The 22252-nt window shown below is 37.9% G+C and overlaps 1 protein-coding gene across 1 annotated transcript in view; it reads right to left on the reverse strand.

Annotated features, from left to right (window-relative positions):
- GRIK1 (glutamate receptor, ionotropic, kainate 1) overlaps positions 1-22252 on the reverse strand; it is an 828690-nt gene that overhangs the window by 170270 nt on the left and 636168 nt on the right. Inside the window, exon 7 of the mRNA XM_006862518.1 lies at positions 19311-19454. Within this exon, the coding sequence (XP_006862580.1) occupies positions 19311-19454 (144 nt within the window). The remainder of the gene's footprint in view (positions 1-19310; positions 19455-22252) is intronic.

A 22252-nucleotide genomic window follows, 5' to 3' on the forward strand; every position in this document is an offset into this window, starting at 1 on the left:
TTCAATTATCTGCTATGACACAAATATCACAAGTAGATTATTTTACTAACAGTACCTTATTCTTTCACAGTTTCGGACACAAGAAGTATGAATTCAGACTGTAAGCTCTGGAAAATGGCTTTCTTTGTCTGTCATCAATCTTCCCGGAATCTAAGCATTTCTAATCACTGGGACCCAGGATCCAGAGAACACATTCTACTCCTGGTTCTTCTTAAAAATACTTCAATTTCTATTCCATCAATTCCTGGAGCCTTGTTTTATACCTACGCCTTCAGTGAAGCTTGGACTTCTTCCTTCAGTACCAATGATTCTTGATCATATGCTACCTCCTGAAGTGATTGAACATTGACCATTTCTCTTTGGTACAGTTACTCTGTGTATTCCTTTCATCTTCTTTTAATGATTTTTGCATCATTAAATATTTTGCCTATAGAACCCTTTAATTTTATGAGTCAAGGCTTGATTTTTTTTTTCTTTTTTCTGGTTTCATCAGCTCAATAAATGTTCAGCATGTTCTTCCCTTTTGGTTTTATAACTCCAGGTTTTTGCACATTTTGTTATAATATTTGACTTTGTCTTCTCGAGCTGACCTTTAAAATTTTCTGTTCTGCTCTTGTGCCTCCTCACTTCCTCCATTTGCTTTAGCATCTCTGCACTGGAGACCAAGCTTCAGAGTCTCTTCTGACATCCATTTTGGTTGTTTCAATCTCTCTTGTCTTCTCAATGACCTTTTGCTTTCTTCCTGTATGATATCCTTGATGTCATCCCACAACTCTTCCGGTCATTGCTTATTGTGTCTAATGTATCAAATCTGTTCTTGAGATGATCTGTAAATTTAGGTGGGACATATTCAAGGTCATATTTTAGATATCGTGGAGTTATTTTAAATTTCTTCGTCTTCAGCCTGAACTTGCATCTGAGAAACTGATGCTCTATAATCTGCCCCTGGTCATGTATTCTCTGATACTGACCTTTTCTACTGCCTTGATCATTTTTCACTGATTAAGACTATTGAATCACATCCTTAATTACTTTACAACTGATTGATTTATTATATCAGACCACAAAATGGGGAATCATTACTTAACTGCCAGATTATATTATTACATAACTAACAAATTACTGACACTCATGACTCAGCCAAGTTGAGACACATTTTCACCTTTGTGTTGACCGCAGTTCAATCCACTACTGTCAACTACTATGAAGAGGTTTCAGTGGAGCTTCCAGTCTAAGACAGACTGGGAAGAATTGATTTCGCAATCTATTTTTGAAAACATTAATCAGAGAAAACCTTATACATAGCATCAGAACAGTGTCTGACATAGCACCATGAGCCACTTAGGTTGGAAAGTCCACTACCATTGAGTCAAAGACTCTATATTGGGTTTGAGGATATAAGTCTATGAGAGGAAAAAACCCCCATCTTTCTCTCATGGAGTGGCTAGTGGGTTTGAACTTGAGGTTAACAGTCCAGTGTGTATCCTACAGGTGCTTCCAGGGATTCTTACTCAAGCTGGAAAGCACTCAAAATACGACTGAGAAAGAGCTGCCTCCATAAAGTGGAATTGGCCTCACTGATGCGGATGGAATAAAGTTTAATGACTTGAAATGTAGCTAGTCTAAACTGAGGTGTCCTGTAAGTTTAAGATTTACATTACATTTAAAGATCTGTTATAAAAAAATATATAAAATATGTGGGGTATTATTATAAATAACAAATACAAAGTGTTACTGAATATATAATATATTAAGTTATTTTACAGAAATAATATATTTTATATTGATTACATGTTGAAATTACTATATTTTAGATTGTATAAAACAAAATTAAAATTAATTTCACCTTTTAATAGTTTTTACTTTTACTGTTTTTTCTTTTCTAGAAAATCTAATATTACATATGTGGTCTACCTTATATCTCTATTGGATATTTCTGCGGTAGATCAAATGTTACATATGTGCATAAAAAGACAGTTAATTCAGTTCTCATTGAAGCATTCTTTGAGTATGGGGGAAAAAAAAGGCAACCAAAATATCCATTCATAAAATAATACATATTCAATGCACAAGTCATTTCCTCTTTTTGAATTCTTTAGGAATTACTCAAGTGTCACTATCTGGGAACACTTTCTTTTCTTTTTGAAGCTTTTTATTGTGAATTGAGTGAAGGATTACAGAGCAGATGATCAGTTTTACATTAGACAAATCATACACTTTGCTGCATCTCAATGATTTCATCTCAAATATCCCTTCCATGCAAAAACAGTTGTCCTATTTCTTCCCTGTGGTTCCTAGTTCCACTCTACCCTCCTTCCCAACCTTTCTGAACTTTGTCCTTAGGTAAATGTTGCCCCTTTGATCTTGAGTAGCTGACTATTCCATAGTGAGAATAACTGACTCGTGTTGTCTCCCCTATATACCTATCTTCTACTTAGTTGAAAATTGGGCCATGAGGGTGAGTTCTGTTCCAGAATTGAAGGGTGAATGAGGGCCATAGTCTTGGGTTCTTCCTGTGGAAGAACCTTATAAATTAGCCACCTTATATAAATTAGCAATACCCATTCACATTCTGGGTCACAAACATATCCTACCCATTTCAAGTTTTGTTTTCTTCCACAGCATTATTGTATTAAATACTATATTTACTTATTTATTTGTCTGACTCTACCCACCATCAACCATCTAGAATATAAATTCCATCATCTAGAATATAAGTTCCACAAGAACAAATCTTTGCTTTTCTCACTATTACATTCTTGGCATCTAGAATAGTGCATGCCACATATAGATTCTCAGTAAATATTTGTTGATTGAATGAGAAAACATGGACTAGTAAACCTTAATGAGAAATCCCTGTGTGGTACAAACAGTAAGCACTCATCTACTACCCAAAAGGTTGAATGTTCAAACCCACCCAAAGGTGACTGCAAAGATAGAACTAGAGATATGCTTTTCAAAGGACACAGCCTTGAAAACCTATGGAACAGTTCTACTCACACACATGGGGTCATCATGAGTTGTAATTGATGCAATAAACAATGAAAAAGAGCAATAGTATTTACATATGTGTGTACAGAAACACACATATAATGATACTTATTTTAGCAAATAAATTATGCATGAGGATGTGTGTTGTTAGGTGCCATTGAGTTAGTACCAACTCATAGATACCGTATGCACAGCCTGGTCCTGTGTCAACTTCCTAATCATTGCTACACTTGAGTCCACTGTTGCTGCCACTTTGCAGTCCATCTCATTAGAGGTTTTCTTCTAAAGCTGATCCTCCACTTTTCGAAGCCTGATATCCTTCTACAGGGACTGGTCCCTCATGAAAATATGTCCAAATACAAGAGACAAAATCTGGCCACCCTAGCTTCTAAGGAGCATTCTGGGTATACTTCTTCCAAGACAGACTTCTTTGTTCTTTTGGGAGTCCTTGGTTCTTTCAATATTCTCTTCCAACAACATAAGTCAACTGCATGAACTCTTCAATGGCTTTCTTTACTCATTGTCTACTTTCACACGCATATGAGGTTATTGAAAATACCATGGATTGGATCAGATGCACCTTAGGATGTGTACACATACATATGTATGTGTACAAATATCATATATGGAAAATTCTTAAATATGTGTGAGGCAGTAATTAGGATGCTAGTAGCTAAATAGGAAGAGGAGCATAATTGAAAAGAGTGTCTGAATATTACCTTATAAATACAAGTATTATTTATGATCATATACTAAGGAAAGTTTGGCAGAATATCCCATCTTTGTTGACCCCTTCTTTCAACATTTCTGACAGGTGATTTCTCTCCTTGTTACTGATCAAATATTCCAAAGACAAGTGATTCAGCATCATATGATAGAATATAATTGGTTAAATCTGTTACTTACAAAACTTTAGGAGATAATTGAATTTCTCTGTATAGAATTTCACAGGGAGCCAAAAGGAAGGACCTGGTCAATGTATTCTTCCTTTACATTTGGCTGTTTTAAATCTTGGATAAATGGTTTTCTTTTGTATAATATAAACTATCTGCTGCCGCCAAAGAAGAAAGAGTTCTAATTCAGACAATGTTTTTTAAAGGTATATAATGAGCAATATGGATGGACATCTTTCCGCAGTCAAAATATGACTGTGTTTCTTGCTAGATCCAATGTCATCTAATTAATCCAAGAGACAGCTTGTCCTGGCAATCAAAATAAAATGGCTTGCAATATTGGGAAATGCTACTCAGTGGAGTCACAGTAGGACAAAAATGTGTCAGAACTTATGTTTCTCTAGGGATTTTGCGTATTTTAAATTCTGTTATTTTCACCCTGATCCCATAGGGAAAACAAAAAATAAAAAAACAACACAGTACTGATTTACTGAGAAAAAGTCCAAATAAATATCAAAGCAAGTGTAGGTGCTTCAGTGGAGAATTTTATCTTTTACACTTTGATTTTCCAAAGTTGAAATTTAAACACATTCAAATTTATACTCTTAATCCCATAAAAATAGAATAAATAAATTACATTTTCCTAGCAAAACAATGGTAGAAAGCTGCCCATATTTTATATGGCTCTCAATGATATCATATATACATTGACATTTTGAAAAATAATTCTATCTTATGTGGTAAATTTCTTTTGGAACAGATCAATTAGGAACTATTTATACAATTTTAAAATAAATATAGTTCAGTAATTTTTTATTCAGTTTGGTACATTTTATCCTCCGGGGTTCAGTCTAACCAGCATCATTTATATGTTTTCCATAGATGTCAAAGTGCTCTGAGGACACAAAGATAATTGAGTTTATGTCCCAAGAAAAGACTATCCATTGACTGAATGAAGCACCAAAGAGGAGCTGCATGGATAGATATGAAAGGTGTGGGATGGAGAGTAGACGTATAACCACAAAGATCTGTAGGTTTGATAGACGGTACATGTACATTGTTATTTTCACTTACTGCAAGCATTGATTTTTCATTAATGTGGTAGATCATAAAGTGAGAAAAGTTATGAAAAGTTTTTAGACATAATCAAACACCTTGAGGGAATATGTTGCTGAACATAGGATCTCAGGACCATAGTCTCCAGGGATACCAAGGTCAATTGGTATTACATACTCTACGAAGACAATGTTCTAGATCTTACTCTGGTAAATAGTGACTGGATTCCTAAAAGCTCATGAAAATCTATCTGAGTTGAAACCACTGGTCTCTCCTTGTCTGAAGGAAAGAAGATTGATGAAAATAGAAGATACATGAAAACAATTAGTCCAATGGACTAACTGACCATGTGGACATCAGTATCTTTGACCTTGTGGCCAGAAGGACTAGATGATAACCCTCTACCAATACCAACTGCTCTGAAGGGGATCATATTAGAAAGTCCTGGATAGAAAGGAGAGAAACATGGACTAAAACTTAAAATCATAAAATAGACCAGGCTTACTGGTCAAATAGATACTGATAAGACTCCTAAGGCTATGACCCGTGGTCACCCTTCAGGTCTGAAAATGAACTCACCCCTATGTCTCAATGTTCTGTCAAACAATAGCCAATTTTATACAGGGAACAAAAACACCAAGGAGGTAAATATTATCAGCCATTTGAAAATGGCTTAATACTATCAGTCATTTGAAATCAGCAGGGCAGTATAGTTTCCCTAAGAACAAAGTTCAGAAATACTAGAAAAGAAGGTGGGATGGAAACATGAATCCCATGGATAAAGTGGGATAAGTGATTTTACATTGGAGGGATTGCAATCAACAACATGAAACAAAATGTGTATAAAATTTGAATGGAAAATTATCTGCTATGTAAATCTTCACCCAATTCACTATATATATATATTAAAAATGATAATACTATTGTTTTCATCTTGTCTAGATGGGTCTGGTAAAAAGAGATGGGGATAAGATTCTTATGATTCAATAGTGAATAATACTTATCATGAGTAATTGAAACTGTTACAATTGTAAAAGAACTTTTTTAACAAAAATGGGGGAGTAGTTAATATTACAGTCCAGAAACAGAGGACCCTAGGACCATCAAGGGATAAGAGCACAAACAGAATGTGAGACGTTGCCCAGAGAAGCAGGGACACCAGATATGGAGGCAGAGATGGGGACATGGAGAGAGGGAGAAGCTGAGCACTCAGATTCATGGGAAGAGAGGGATTGAGAGCTGGTGGCCAGGATGCAGACTTGCAGAATGTGCCCTTTGGTTGTATAAATTATTATATATGCCTAAGCATTAAATATATGCCTAAGTGTTTAAAAAGGAGCTCTGGTAGCGTAGTGGTTAAGAATCGGGCTGTGAACCTTCAGGTCAGCAGTTCGAAACTACCAGCTGTTCCACGGGAGAAAGATGAGGCTTTCTGCTCCCATAAAGATTTACAGCCTTAGAAACCCTGTACAGGGTCGCTATGAGTTGGAACCAACTCCATGGCACATAACAACAACAACAACAAGTGTTTAAAACAAAATAAAAGAACTAAAATGAATAGAGAAAAATACTGTTAACTGATGGTACATGGAGGGGATTATAAACATTGTAATGAAGCAAGGTGTATGATTTGTTGAATGTAAAACTGATGATCTGCCCAGTAAAATTTCACTCAATTCACAATAAAAATGTTTTAAAAAAGAAGACAATGCCAAAAGAGTAAAAAGAGAACTTACAGACTAAGAAGAAAAATTGGGGACGATGACATATCTGACAGGGTTCTAATCTCTAAAATCTGTAGAAAAGCTGAACACCTCAAGAACAGACAAACAGTCCTATCAAAAATGGGCAGAAGACATGAACAGACACTTCTCCAAAGAAAACATTCCTGCAGCTAACAAACATATTAGAGATGCACACAGTCATTAGCCATTGGAGATGTAAATCAAAACAGCAGTGACATGTCATCTCACCCCAACATGATTGGCACTGATAAAAAAACAAAGGTAATACAGAAATGGCTGCAAGCATACATTGACAGAGAACTTCCAGAGGTTCAAGCAGGATTCAGAAGAGGCCATGGAACAAGGGGTATCATTGCTAATATCCAATGGATCTTGACTAAAAGCAGAGAACATTACAAAGATGTTTACCTGTGTTTTATTGACTATGATTTATTGGCTTTTGATTTTGTGGATCATAACAAGCTATGGACAACAATGTGAAGTATGTGTATTCTGGAACACTTAATTGTGCTCATGAGGAATCTGTACATGGACCAAGAGGTAGTTGTTCGAACAAAACATTGGAACACTGAATGTTTTAAAGTGAAGAAAAAGGTGTGTGGCAGAGTTGTATTCTTTCACCATACTTATTCAACCTGTATGCTTCAAATAATCTGAGAAGCTCAGTAATATGAAGAAAAACATGGCATCAGGATTGGAGGAAGACTCATTAGCAACCTGTGATATGAAGATGATACAACCTTACTTGCTGAAAGTGAAGAAGACTTAAAATATTTACTAATGACGATCAAAGAGCACAGCCTTCAGTATGGATTGCATCTCAATGTAAAAAAAAAAAAAAAAAAAAAAAAAAAAAAATCCTCACCACTGGACCAATAAACAACATTTTTATCAATGGAGAAAAGATTGAAGTTGTCAAGGATTTCATTCTTCTTGGATCAACTATCAACACTCATGGAAGCAACAGTCAAGAACTCAAATGACATATTGCATTAGGTAAATCTGATGCACAAGAAGACCATAGAAGAACTGATGCTTTTGAGTTAGGGTGATGGAAGAGAATATTGAAAGTTCCATGGGCTGTGAAAAGAACTAACAGATCTGTGTTGGAAGAAGTGCAGCCAGAGTGCTCCTTCGAGGCCAGGATGGCCAAACTTCGTCTCTCATACTTTGTACATATTGTCAGGAGGGACTGGTCACTGGAGAAGGATATCATGTTTAATAAGGTGGAGGGTCAGAGAAAAAGAGGAAGATTACCAAGGTTGGTGGTTCAAACTTTAACAGCTGCTCCATGGAAATCCTATACAAGGTCACTGTGGGTTAGAACTGACTCAACAGCACTTAGCAACAACAACTGACTCAACAAAACTATATATATATATATTTGTTGTTATGTGCTGTGGAGTCGGTTCCAACTCATAGCGACCCTGTAACAGGGTTTCTGAGGCTGAGAATCTTTACAGGAGCAGAAAGCCTCATCTTTGTCCTGCGGAACAACTGGTAGTTTTGAACTGCTGACCTTAAAGTTCGCAGCCCGATTCATAACCACTATGCTACCAGAGTGCCAGAGTGCTCTCTCTCGCTCTCTCTCTCTCTCTCTCTTTGACAATGTCAGTCTTTTCTCTTTTTATGATGCTTTTTTATTGATCCAATTGTGAGGATTTTGCTTTCATTACCTTGAGTTGTAATCCACTGAAGATTGTATGCTTTGATTTTCATCAGTAAGTGTCTAAGTACCTCAAATCCTCTTCAATTCTAGCAAGCAAAGTTGTATTATCTGCATATTGCAGATCTCTAATGAGCCTTCCTACAATCCTGATGTCAGGTTCTTCTTCATATAATCCAGTTTCTCAGATTATTTGCTCAACATGCAGATTGAATATCTATGATGGAAGGATACAACCCTGATGTAGACCTTTCCTGATTTTATGTGAAGGTGTAGATAACAGTATATACACACTTATATATGCTCCTTGTACCTTCATATATATAGGAGCCATAGTTATTGAAACTTCTTGGACATACCCAAACACCTCTGGAAACTGAGTTACTGGATTTAAAGGCTAAGGTCTATAGTTTCAGGGGGCCTTTAGCAGAATTGGTATAACATAGTTCATAAAGTCCTGATGTGACACATCCTAGTTTGTTGAGTGTCATCTGGGGTCTTAAAAACAGTCATTGGAAGCCCTGTGGTGGAATACACCTCTACTGTAACATACAGTCCCAATGAGTAGTATAGTAATTTACTCCATAATAGTTGCTTTTTGTTGTTGTTTTCTGGTCCTGCAAAGATCTAAAGCATTGGAAACCCTAAAGAGGGTTACTATAAGTTGTAACTGACTCAACTGTACTTAACAACAATGTATATAAGTTTTTTAAAGAACGACTACAGTCAAGATGTCCCTGAAGTACATCACATTTTCTACTTAACACAAGGGATGGCCGTGAATTGGAATCAACTCAACAGCAATGGGTTTGCTCTTTTTGGTTTTCTTTTGTTTTATTCAACATAATGGAACAATCTTAACCAAAGCATCCTTAATGTGAATTTCAGCAAACCCAGGGTTTCACTAAGACTGAGATTGCAGTCTCAAATTGCAGAAAATTGGTGTGCAGTTGAGGGGAAAATGGATCCAGGGTTTGAACCAGTTTTAATATAAGGTCTGTGACCCAGAACAAAATTAAGAACTACTGATTTAACCTAAAATCTCTGATTCGCTTTCCTGGATCCACAGTTCACCACTCATCCAAGTACCTGTGATTAGAGACCTTTTTATCCTCAAATGCTTCAATGCACTTGTTCCCTCTTCAGCTGCTCCCACTGATTTCCCCAGAGTCAATTGGAACTTGTCCTGGATCCAGAGTAATTCTGATGGCAGGAAAGACAAATTTAAGCTTTCTCATCCATACATTCAGCTACTGTTTCTGTTACTGATGTGAGTTGTGGTTTACCAGGGTGTTCTTGTAATTCAGCATGCTTGGTCATTGCCTACTGTCTTTAGGTTCCTACTAAACAATGGTATGTATAGCAAATGGTTGAACATTTTCTAATTCCTGGACATCATTGCAGTTGGCCACTTGCATGCTCCATGCATATCTGCATGAGACTTCCTGCCTTTCCATTGCTATGTTCTACCTGCATTTGGTGAACATGGACTACTTCATCTTTCTATTGTTTTTATTAAGTGCAATTTAAGTTGGTTCTGATCCATAGCAACCTCGTATAGAGTTTCTGAGTAGTGGCTGGTGAGTTTGAACATCAACTTGTGGTTCAAACTGACTTTGGGGTGGACTGCTTATCCTGCAGCACCACACCAGGTTCCAATGATAATGATGATGACAGCAATAATAATAACAACAAAAAAAATAATAATAATAATAGAAAGCCCACAGTGCTTACTCTATGCTAGTCACTATACTTAATGCACTCTGAACACTGACTCATTTCTTCCTGAAAGCTATCTTTCAAAGTAGACACTACTGTTATGCCAGATTTACAGAATCTGCCATGTAATGGGTGTTGTAATTAGCTGGCATCAAGTTGGCCACTGATCATGGCCAAAGAGATCCCTCATACATAAAGGGATCAAACCAATGTGATCCATGGAGTTTCCATTAGTTAATTTTTTGAAAGTAGATAACCAGGTATTTCCTCCTAGTCTGTCTTAGTTTGGAAGCTCCATTGTTCAACATCATAACAACATGTAAACCTCCACTGACAAGTAGCTCATGGCTACACATGAATTAATAACCACATATTTGACTCTCTTTTTTTGGGGGGATAGTATCCCTATAGCGGAATTTCTAGAGGAAAGGTGTCATACTCATTGTCAAAAGAACATTTCAAGACCTACCTTGAAGTGCAATGCTGTCTGTAATAGGATAATATATACATGGTTATAAGGAAGACAAATTAATACAATTATTATTCAAATTTATGTACCAACCACTAAAGCCAGTGATGAAAAAATTAAATAATTCTATGAAAACCAAAATGCATTGGAAGAAGTACAGCCAGAATGCTCCTTGGAAACCAGGATGACCAGACTTCATGTCTCGTACTTTGGCTATATTATCAGGAGGGACAAGTCCCTGGAGAAGGAGATCATGTTTGGTAAAGGTCAGAGCTCTGGTAGCGTAGTGGTTATGAATAGGGCTGCTAATCTTATGGTCAGCAGTTAAAAACTACCAGCTGTTGCGCAGGAGAAAGATGAGGCTTTCTGCACCTGTAAAGATTTACAGCCTCAGAAATCCTGTACAAGGTCACTATGAGTTGGAACAGACTCCACAGCACATAACAACAACAACAACAAAGTGGAGGATCAGAGAAAAAAAGTGGAAGACCCCCAATGAGATGGACTGGTACAGTGGCAGCAGCATTGTGCTTAAACGTAGCAACTATTGTGAGGCTGGCTTAGGACCAGGCTGTGTTTTGTTCTGTTGTGCAAAGGATCACTATAAGTTGATATGGACTCCAAGGCACCTAACAATAACAAGAACCACAACATCAAGATGCTTTCATATTTACTGGTGACTGGAATGCAAATATTGGAAACAAAGAGGAAGAAGTACAAATAGTTGAAAAATATGGTGTTGAAACAAAACTGGAAATAAAATGATAGATTTTTGCAAGATCAGTGACTTCTTCATTGCAAAGACATTTTCAACAACATAAATGAGGACTCTATACACGGGCCTCACTAGATGGAATACACAGAAATCAAACTGACTACATCTGTGGGAAAAGACAATGAAGAAGCTCAATATCATGAGCCAAAACTAGGACAGGAGCCCAATTGTGGGCTCAATTTCTCCTATGTAAATTTACATTGAAGCTGCAGGAAATTAAAACAAGTCCACAACAGCCAAAATACAACCATGAGTATATCAAACCTGAATTTTGAGACCATCTCAAGAATGTAACTGCAAAGAAGGTTTTAGTCACCTGTTGCTGCTAAAGTCAATGCTCAGATATAGGGTTCAAAGCAAAGAACAAATAATTTATTATCAATACCCAGGACTCCAGGGGAGTTGGTTATCTTTCAGGTCTACCTTTCTGATAGGATGGCAGCTAGGAGCTTTTAAGAGGGAAGAACATCAAGATCATAGAACTTGTGGTCAGGCACTGTTTTGGGTGACTACACCAGTAGTTACGGTGGTCAGTTGTGAACATAGTGATGGTTTCAATGATTCCTGTTTGTTGACTTTGCCTTTGTTCCAAGGAGGAGAGTTGTGTCCCTATTTGGGCAACAAGTTCTGCTTTCAAGATTGAAAAAGAGTGATTAATTATAGAATAACTAGGGAGGGAGTCAAATTATATAGCTGCTGCTCTAAGATGGCTGCTTGGATTTCATTGTATTTTAGGCTAAGCTAAAACCAGAGTGCCTCCATTTCTCAGCACTGTGTTTCAATAACAAATTTGAAAAATTGACCACTAATAACTGAAGACCAGGCTAGTTATGAGATGACAGAAAAACAACAACAACAAAACATCATATATGAAGAAAGAAAAAGGTCATTAAAAAGACAGGGAAGAAAGAAAAGGCCAAATTGAATGCCTAAAGAGACTTTAAAACTTGCTCTTAAATATAGCGTAGCTAAAGTGAATAGAAGACATCATGAAGTGAAAGAGCTGAATACAAATTTTCAAAGGACAGTATAAGAAGACAAATGAAATGTATTATATTGAAATATGCAAAGACCTGGAGGTAGAAAGCCAAAAGGGAGGAACACACTTGGCATTTCTCAAGCTAAAAGAACTGAAGAAAACATTCAATCCTCAACTTGCAATACTGATGGATTTTATGAGCAACCTGGGAGTGCAGTATAAGCATTGGATTTTGAACCACAAGTATGAGTATTCCAGAATATTTAATTGTGCTCATAAGAAATCTGTACATAGACCAAGAGGCAGTTGTTTGAACAGAACATGAATGGTTTAAAAGGAAGAAAGGTATGTGACACAGTTGTATTCTTTCACCATACTTATTCAACAAGTATGCTGAGCAAATAATACAAGAAGCTGGGTTATATGAAGAAAAACATGGCATCAGGATTGGAGGAAGACTCACTAACAACTTGTGATATGCAGATAATACAATCTTGCTTGCTTAAATTGAAGAAGACTTAAAATAATTACTGATGAAGATCAAAGAGCACAACCTTCGGTAGTAAAGAAAACAAAAGTAAAGAAAACAAAAATCCTTACCACTGGACCAATAGACAACATTCTTATCAATGGATAAAAATTGACCTCATCAAGGACTTCATTCTTGGATCAACTATCAACACTCATGGAAGCAGCAGCCAAGAAATCAAACGACATATTGCATTAGGCAAATCTGCTGCACAAGACCTTTTTAAAGATGTCAGCTTGAAGACTAAGGTGCGCCTGACCCAAGTCATGATATTTTCAATAACCTCATATCCATGTGAAAGCTGGACAGTGAATAAGGAAGACCATAGAAGAATTGATGCTTTTGAGTTATGGTGTTGGAGGAGAATAAACAGATCAGTGTTGGAAGAAGTACAGTCAGAGTGATCCTTGGAGGCCAGGATGGCCAAACCTCATCTCTCATACTTCAGACATTTTGTCAAGAGGGACTAGTCACTGGAGAAGGATATCATGTTTGGTAAGATGGAGGGTCAGAGAAAAAGAAGACACCCAGCGAGATGGATTGGCAAAGTGGCAGCATTAATGGGCTCAAACATGTGTGGCCCGTGACCATGCAGTGTTTTGTTCTGTTGTAGATAGGATTGCTATAAGTTAGTACCAACTTGATGGCACCTAACAACAACAACAGCAACATATGCTTGCAAAAGTTGGACAGTGAATTAGGATGATCAAAGAAGAATTGAGGCATTTGAGTTATGGTGTTGGAGGAGAATATTGAAAGTGCCATGAGCTGCTAAAAGAACAAATAGATCTGTATTGGACGAAGTGCAGCCCAAGTGCTCCTTGGAAGCCAGAACAGCCAGACTTCAAGTCTCATACTTGACACATTTTCAGGTGGGACCAGTCATTGGAAAAGAGCATCATGTTTGGTAAGGTGGAGGGTCCAATAAAAAGAGGAAGACCCCAGCGAGATGGATTGGCAAAGTGGCATCATGAATGGGCTCAAGAGTGGCAATAATTGTGAGGTTGGCCCAAGACTGGGCAATTTTTCTTTGTGTTGTTCATAGGGTTGCTATGAGTCAGTACCAACTTGATGGTACCTTAAAATGACAACAACAAGAAGGTTTATTGACCGTGAAAAAGCATTTGACTAGAATAAAACAAACTATGACTAACATTGTCAAGAATGGGAAATCCACAACACTTAACTGTGCTCACGTGGAACCTTTACATAGACCAAGGTGAGGTCTATGTACAGAATACAGGGATACTGCTCAATTTAAAATCAGGTAATTTGCACCAGTTTTGTATCCTTTTACTGTATTTATTCAATCTGTATCCTGAGCAAAATATCTGAGAAGCTGGACTAAGTGACTAAGACTGGGATATCAGAATTGGAGAAAGGCTAATTAACAATCTGCAGATGACACAGCCTTGCTTGCTGGAAGCAAAGAGGACTTGTGATACTTGATGATGAAGATCAAAGACTACAGCCTTCTGAATGGGTTACAACTCAATATAAATAAAACAAAAATCATCTTAATTGGACCAGTAGACAACATGATGATAGCAGTAGAAAAGATTGAAGTTGCCAAAGATTTCATTTTATTTGGATTCACAATCAATGTTCATGGAAGCAGCTGTCAATAAATCAAATGAGGTATTTCATTTGGCAAATCTACTGTAAAAAGAACCCTTTAAAGTGTTTAAGAGCAAAGACGTCACTTGAGGACCAAGGAGCACCTTACCCAACCCATGGTATTTTCAATAGGTTTATATGTATATGAAAGCAGGATAATTAATAGGGAAATCCGAGAAGAATTGATACATCATAAGTATGGTATTGGCAAAGAATACTCAAAGTACCACAAATTTCCAGAAGAATAAACAAATCTATCTTGAAAGTACAGCTTAGATGCTCCTTAGAAGTGAGGATGGTGAGACTTCATCTCACATTTGTTGGGCATGTTATCAGGAGGAACCAGTCCCTAGAAAAGGACATCATGCTTGGTAAAGTAGAGGGTCATCAAACAGGAGGAAGACCCTCAATTGATGGATTGACACAGTGGCTGCAACAATGGACTCAAACCTAATCCATATTGTAAGGATGGTGTATGACTGGGTAGTGTTTTGTTCTGTTGTACTATGTCTCCATAACTCAGAACCAACTCTATGGCACCTAATACCTACCAACATCCCTATAGTGACAACTTAATGTTACTTTCATAATGAAATCCCAGTAATACTTTTAAATGTGAGATTTTGCTATAAGTTGGAACTCAGTTGACAACAATTAACAACAACAATAAGGATTTTGGGAATCCTGGTCTTGCACTATAGGATAAACACTGGACTGCTGACCACAGGTTGGCTGTTAAAATCCAACAGCCACTCCTTAGAAATACTACACAGGGTCACTATGAGACAGAACTGACTACAGGGCACTTAACAACAATAATAACCATTTGGTGATCCTTGGGAGGTACAACTGGCTGGCTTTGACTGGTAACCTTAACCTTGATGATTCAACCTCCCCCCATTGTTTCTATGGAATAGAAACTCAACTCAATGGCATAGAGTAATAAGCATTTACTTAGCAAATGCCTACAGGGGTAATCTGTCCACTCTATGAGGAAGTTTCAGGAAGTTCATGGAAAAATGGAATTAAAAGAAAACAGAAATTTTCCATGAACTTTTTGAAGCTCGCTCATGTTATATTAAAAAATGGTCTTTAATTTTACCCTTCTTTTTAGTCAGTCTACTAAAAATCAGTTTGAAAGGCATATCTGCAAGGGTTACTGATTCTGAATGATATGTGGAGTTATCAGTGATTAGTACATACACAACTATCTCTATGCTTGGGAAGTTTACCTCCTATGATGAATGTGATCTTCACTCCATAAATTCAACTTGCTGACTTGCTCCTTTACATCATTTGAATTTTTAATCCTTTGAGATTTGGCAATTACTAAAAGAAAGAACTGTTTGAAATTTTCTAATAAATCCTCTTGGGATTTCAAACACCAACAGGTTCACCCATAGTGAACAGGTGTCAGTAGAGCTTCCAGACTATGATCGATGAGGAAGAAAGTTTAGGTGATATGCTTCTACAAATTAGCCAGCAAAAACCTTGTGAATTACAACACAACATTATCCAACTCACTTGCTTTCAACAGGTCATTAGAAGAAATCAATAGCTGTAAGAAGACATTACTTTTGGTGAAGTAGAGGGACAGCAAGGGTGAGAGAGACCCTCTGGGAGATGGATTGGTGCAATAGCTACAACAATCAAAGGAATTGAACATCCTGGCAATTGTGAGTCTGATGCAAGACCGAGCAACATTTTGTTCTTTTATACATAAGCTCACCATAAGTCAGGATCAACTTGATAGCTATCTATCAAATAAATCCTGCTGTCGACAAAGTTGTGTTGAGTGTAAGGAAATACCTAATTTTTTTCATTTTGTATGTTTTACTTCATCTCAGAATCCCATCAGTGCGAATCCTCCAACAAGCTGCAACATTACTGCTGGTCACTCCATCCCATCTTCTCTGCAGATACCTATATCCTGCTAAAGGTAGCATATGGCATCGTGACTCAGGGCACAAAGAAGAGAACCAGTACAATGATGATACAGGTTTCTGGTGCATCTCCTCCACACCCCAATGATGGAGGGGAAATTTGGAGTGTATCAATGTGAAATGTTGTTTTGCTTTCATTGTTCTATCCTATCTCGGAGATCAGTCTTTCTTTAAGCATATATAAATGTGACTAGGTAATTTTACATTTTTATGCAAAATGTCAGGTGCACCCAGTGTTTGATCCCAAGCTTTCATGTGGCCACATGCCTTTTCTTGCACTGGTATAAGATAAAAGGAAATCAGCTGTTTCCTTGTTAAAGATCAAGGTAATCAGAATGGTGATTCAGGACATCACCAGGATCGCTGTAGGGACAAAAGGAGGCTGCCTGATGTTTTTCTATTAGGCACAGTATGTCAGATTTATGTAGCTGTCAGAAAGAGTATTTCATTTCATGCCTATTTGTGACTCCTTTTGTTGTTGTTGTTGTTGTTGTTGCCAGCTTTAAATTTCTGGCATCATCCTCAGCAAATAGAATGAGGCTGGTATTAGAGAACTATCCCAGTGAAAAGAAAAGAGCTAATATTTCTGAGTTCTTTCTGTGTGCTGGCATTGTTCTTCACATCTGTTAACCCTATTCTCCACCATCATAGCAATACTATAAAGTAGATGCTGTTATGATCTCTATATCACAGGTGACAAAATAGCAAAACAGTGAGTTTAAGTAACTTGCCTAGGTTCTATAGCTGCTAAGTGTCAGCAAAACTGGCATTTAAGACCAAGCAGTCAGGCCAGGACTGTTGTTGTTAAATGCCATCGAGTTGATTCCGACCCATAGCGACCCTGTATAGGGTTTCCAAGGAGCATCTGGTGAGCTTGAACCACTGACCTTTCAGTTCAAACCTCTTTGCAGTTTGAAGCATTAGCCCACAGCACCACACCAGGACTCCAGGGCCTGGACTGTTGTTGTTGTTGTTAAGTGCCATCGAGTCGGTTTCGACCCACAGCGACCCTGTACAGGGTTTCCGAGGCTGTAAATCTTTACGGAAGCAGAACGCCTCATCTTTCTCCCGCGGAGCATCTGGTAGTTTCGAACTGTTGGCCTTAAGGTTCGCAGCCCAATTCGTAACCACTACGCTACCAGAGCTCCTTGGGCCAGGACTAGAGTGAGGTAAAAGTACTGCCTAGACATCACAATTTAAGGAAGTATTCACTGTCAAGTTGGTGCAGGGTCCATATCTGTAAGTGACTACCCCCTTAAATCATGAGCCCAATCACTGCTTTTCTGCTTTCCACTCCCTAGTCCCAGAGTTGCAAGCTGCAAACTGCCTTGCTTCTGATCTGGGTTACTTAACTGTCCTCTGTGGACTAGAGTCAGTCTTCAATAGGAAGTAGAGTCAACTGTTGAGAGAGGGTCTGCAAGTCCTAAAGAGACCAGTGGAAACAGAACCAAAGGCAAGCATCTTTCCATAAGATTTAACCCTCTCTCTTGATGGGCATTCTTTTCTTGTACAATATTCCATTTCATTCTGCTATTTCATGGCTTTGTCTTACCTCAACCTTCTGCAGGACAGAGAGAGGGAGAAGAGAAATATTTACCTCTTTTCCTAAGAGAGAAATCTTTGTATTCCATAAAGAAAATATCTGAGCAGCATCACTAATAAGCTATATACTTAGGCCTGGCTGGTCCCCACAAAATCCAGGCATATTCCGAGGTGTGAGCTGTAGTCAAAGACAGTTCAAGGATATGTATCTCTCAGGAATATTATAGATTGAATTGTGGTACTCTGTGTTGGTAAAGAAATACCTAAACCTGTGGATGCAATGTACTATGACCAGTCAATTGAAGTTTTACGAGCTCACAGCAAATCCTAAACCAAACACCTTTTTAGTTATATTTAAACATTTTTAAGAAGCAGTACAACCACAGGCACAGCACACACATGAGGGAATACAGATGCCAGGTAAGGATCACTGAGGAACAAAGGAACACCTGGGACTTTCCACAAGAACTACCCTGATTTGGACTTTTCGCCTCCAGACTGTGAGAAAATACATTTTCTGTCTTTAAACGTAAGTTTTGGTGTTTCTTTTATGGTAGGACTGGGTAACTAAGATAAGGTAACTAAGACAGAGACTTGTGAAGGTAAGTCATTATTTCAGAGAAGAGGGAAGGATGACAAACAGCCCAGGATCCCAGGGCAATAGTCAGAAATCCTATATGCTTAAAAATCCTTTAGTATACCTGGTAGGTTTTCAGTGGAAATTGAATTTTCTGATTAACTGACAAACAGCAAAAAAAATTACTGTATCATTAAGATAAAAAGATCTGTCTATCAAGTCATCTACACTCCAGACCTTAAGGGCCCTGGGATTTTAGGCTGAATTTTGGGATGTATCTGGTACTCTTGAGTGATGGACTAATTCTCCACTTGACCCAGAGGACTATGGGATGAACCCCTGTACATGTACAGAGGATCAGAACTAGCTGGGGCCATAGATGAAACAAAATAGGGTTGAAGTTATAATATGAGAAAGAGTAATCACTAGAAAAGGAAATCATACTTGGCAAAACAGAGGATCGGCAAGAACGAGGGAAACCCACAGTGAGATGGATTTGCACGATAGCTACAACAATGGGCTCAACCATACCAAAGACCATGAACCTGGTGTAGGACTTAGCAACATACTGTTCAACATAAGGTCCCTATGAGTCAGAACTGAATAAATGGCAATTAACAATAAACATTTTTGAGCTCCCTAACATCACACTGGAACACTCCTAGCAATTCTTCTAGACAAACTTGTACCACTGAAGTCCCAGCTGACTGGTTATCAACGGTTTCCCCTCCCTTCACATCAAGAGAACCAGGTGGGAAGAGCCACATCAAATGGACAATTCAAATAGGGCTAAACCCAAGGGAACTTGCCTCTTTGATCAGGTTCATAAATCTGGGCCCAAGGCGCCATGGCTTGTGTCGATGACACTGTAAGGAGCTGACCGTCAGCTGGGAGGCCCGGTGGGAGGCGATGGCCAGCATGTACACGGCATCGTACATCAGAGCTGCTTCAGTCTGCAGAGGAAAACACACACAGCACTTTCAATTCCACCTTGCTTACCTTCATTCCCTGACGGTTCACTCGTCCTGCTTCCTCGGCTCACATTTATATGATCTAAATGGCCGTTTATTCTCCAGCTGAACAATTTTCACTATTCAACAGTTATTTCTCTCCAAAATAATACCTCACACTCCAGAGTAAATTGGAATCATAGCTGTACTTTGTTTTGAGTTCTTAAAATAAATAAATAAAAGCAATTCAGATCAGCCACAAAGACTTGATTCCAGAGGACGTGTATTTGAAGTATCCGTAGGTTAAGCACATTGTTAAGATCAATTACATTGAGTTGTTGTTGCTGATAAGTGCCATCGAGTCAATTCTGATTCATAGAAACCCTAATTCAGGTTTCAGAGGAATGACTGATGGGTTTGAACTGCCAGTCTTGCTGTTAGCAGTCCAATGTTTATCCAGCACCACACCAGGGCTCTAGGATTGCTTTATATGATACTAAAACTCAATAATTCAATAACAGATTTTATTTCTCAGTATTTATCTAGTTCTGGCTGGAACCGACTCGATGGCACTTAACAACAACAACAACAACTTATCAAATTAGGGTCCTGGTGTGGTGCTGTGGGCTAATGCACAAGACTGCAAAGTCACTTGAACTGTAAAATTGATGGTTCAAGCTTACCAGCTGCTCCTTGGAAACCCTATGCCAGATCACTATGGTTGGAATCGACTTGACAGCACTTGACAACAATATTTATCTACCTAAGGAGCTCTGATAGAGTAGTGGTTATGAGTGGGCTGCTAACCTCAAAGTTAGCAGTTCAAAGTTACCAGCCATTCTGTGGGAGAAAGATGAGGCTTTCTTTGTGCAACCCTAAAGATTTACAGCCTTAGAAGCATTGTGGGGCAATTCTACTCTTTCCTTTAGAGTAACTATTAGTTGGAATCAAAATCATGGCAATGGGTTTGGTTTCTTTTTTTTTTGTTTTGTTTTTAATTTCATTTCCACCCCCCAGATTATAGGCAGCCCCTGGCTTACGAATGTCGGACTTAAGTACAACCCATAGTTCTAAACCAACCCCTGTAAATACTATTACATTAAAAATTTGAGGCACATACAGTGGTTTATAATAACAAACAGGTACTACTTTGCAAAATGAATTAAAATATTTTTCTTATTGCTGTGGAGTGCCCTGTAGGATGAGCATTGAAGTGCTGACCACAAGTAGGAACTGACTCCACTGCACATAGCAACAATAATTATTGCCATGTTATTATGTTAAAGATGTTTCACTGTATCTGGAAATGTTTCTTTAAAATTATTAAGTATACAAAAGGTATACTATATACTAAGACGAACATTTGACTAATTGAACAAAAGGTATACTATATACTAAGACAAACATTTGACTAATTGACTTAGATGTGAACCATACCGAACTGTTCTGATCTACATACAAATTGGGTTTAAAGACAGATTTAAGAAGAGAACTTGTTTAGTAATCCAGGGATTGTTTGTAGCTGATTCACATTTCCAGTGGAATCTCTTGGTGGGAATGGAAAGAGGATTGCAGCTAATATAGTTTGCATTTTTCCTGTCTAGGAGATTAGAACACACTTGTACTTTTCATCCTTATTATCCTGTGCAATCTCTCTCATTTCATTTATGCTGTTACCCATAACCATTTTGTTCTATATATCTGTTTCTCCATAAAAATGTGGGTTTCTTGAAGGCAGCAATTGCTCATTTTATACCTTTAGTGGCTGTCACATTTCCTGGTACATAAATGCTTAATGTTTACTAAGGAATTAAAATGATATCATATCTTAAAAGAAAATACACTTTTTGATATGTGAGTACTATGCAATCCCATGTATATTTAAGATGTATCTCTAAAATAAGTCATTTTACTCACATGATTGTCATATATAGAAATTAGTTTGATGGCAAAGGGATTATTAAAGTGTAAAAAAAAAAATCGATGACTTCAATTCAAGGCTGATAAAACTCATTTTATAGATAACAGAACTGGGGTCTGTGGAATTTAAGTGATTAGTCAAAGGTTCTACACTAATCAGTTTTATTCATAGGCAGGATTTGAACTCACATCCATCTGATTCCTATACCCAGGTTCTCCACCACTTTGCTATACCTATTTGGCTTGTTTAAGGGAGAGTAATCTATTGGAAAGGAACCCTGGTGGTGTACTTGCTAGTGCCTAGCTGCTAACTGAAATGTTGGTGTACTGAATCCACCCAGCATCTCCACAGAAGAAAAGACCTGATGATCTGCCCCAATAAATTGAACAGCACAGGAAACCCTATGAGGCAGATTTACTCTGTTCTAGATGGCTGCTTGAGTCCTGGTGTGGCGCTGCAGGATAACATGCTAGACCACATCGTCAGTTTGAACTGCAAGGTTGGCAGTTCAAACCCACTAGATGCTCCTCAGAAACCCTATAGAGAGTCACTATGGGTCAGTACAGACATGATGGCACTTAACAACAACAACAAGATGGCTGGTATGAGTCAGAATTGACTTGACATTATACAACAACAACAATCTATTGGCAAGAATCACTGAGTGGTACAACAGTTAAGCACTCAAATACTAGCTCAAAGATTGATGATTCTAACCCATGGAGAAATGCCTTTGAATAAAAACATGTGCTCTGCTTTTAAAAGCTCACAGACTAGAAACCCCTGTGGAATGCGGTCCTACTATGAAGCACACGGAATCACCAGGAGTTGCAATCAACATGATGGAAACTGATAACAACAACAAGCTATTGGCAGGATA

The sequence above is a fragment of the Chrysochloris asiatica genome, unplaced genomic scaffold, assembly GCF_000296735.1.
Source record: "Chrysochloris asiatica unplaced genomic scaffold, ChrAsi1.0 scaffold00049, whole genome shotgun sequence".
NCBI classification, from domain to species: Eukaryota; Metazoa; Chordata; class Mammalia; order Afrosoricida; family Chrysochloridae; genus Chrysochloris; species Chrysochloris asiatica.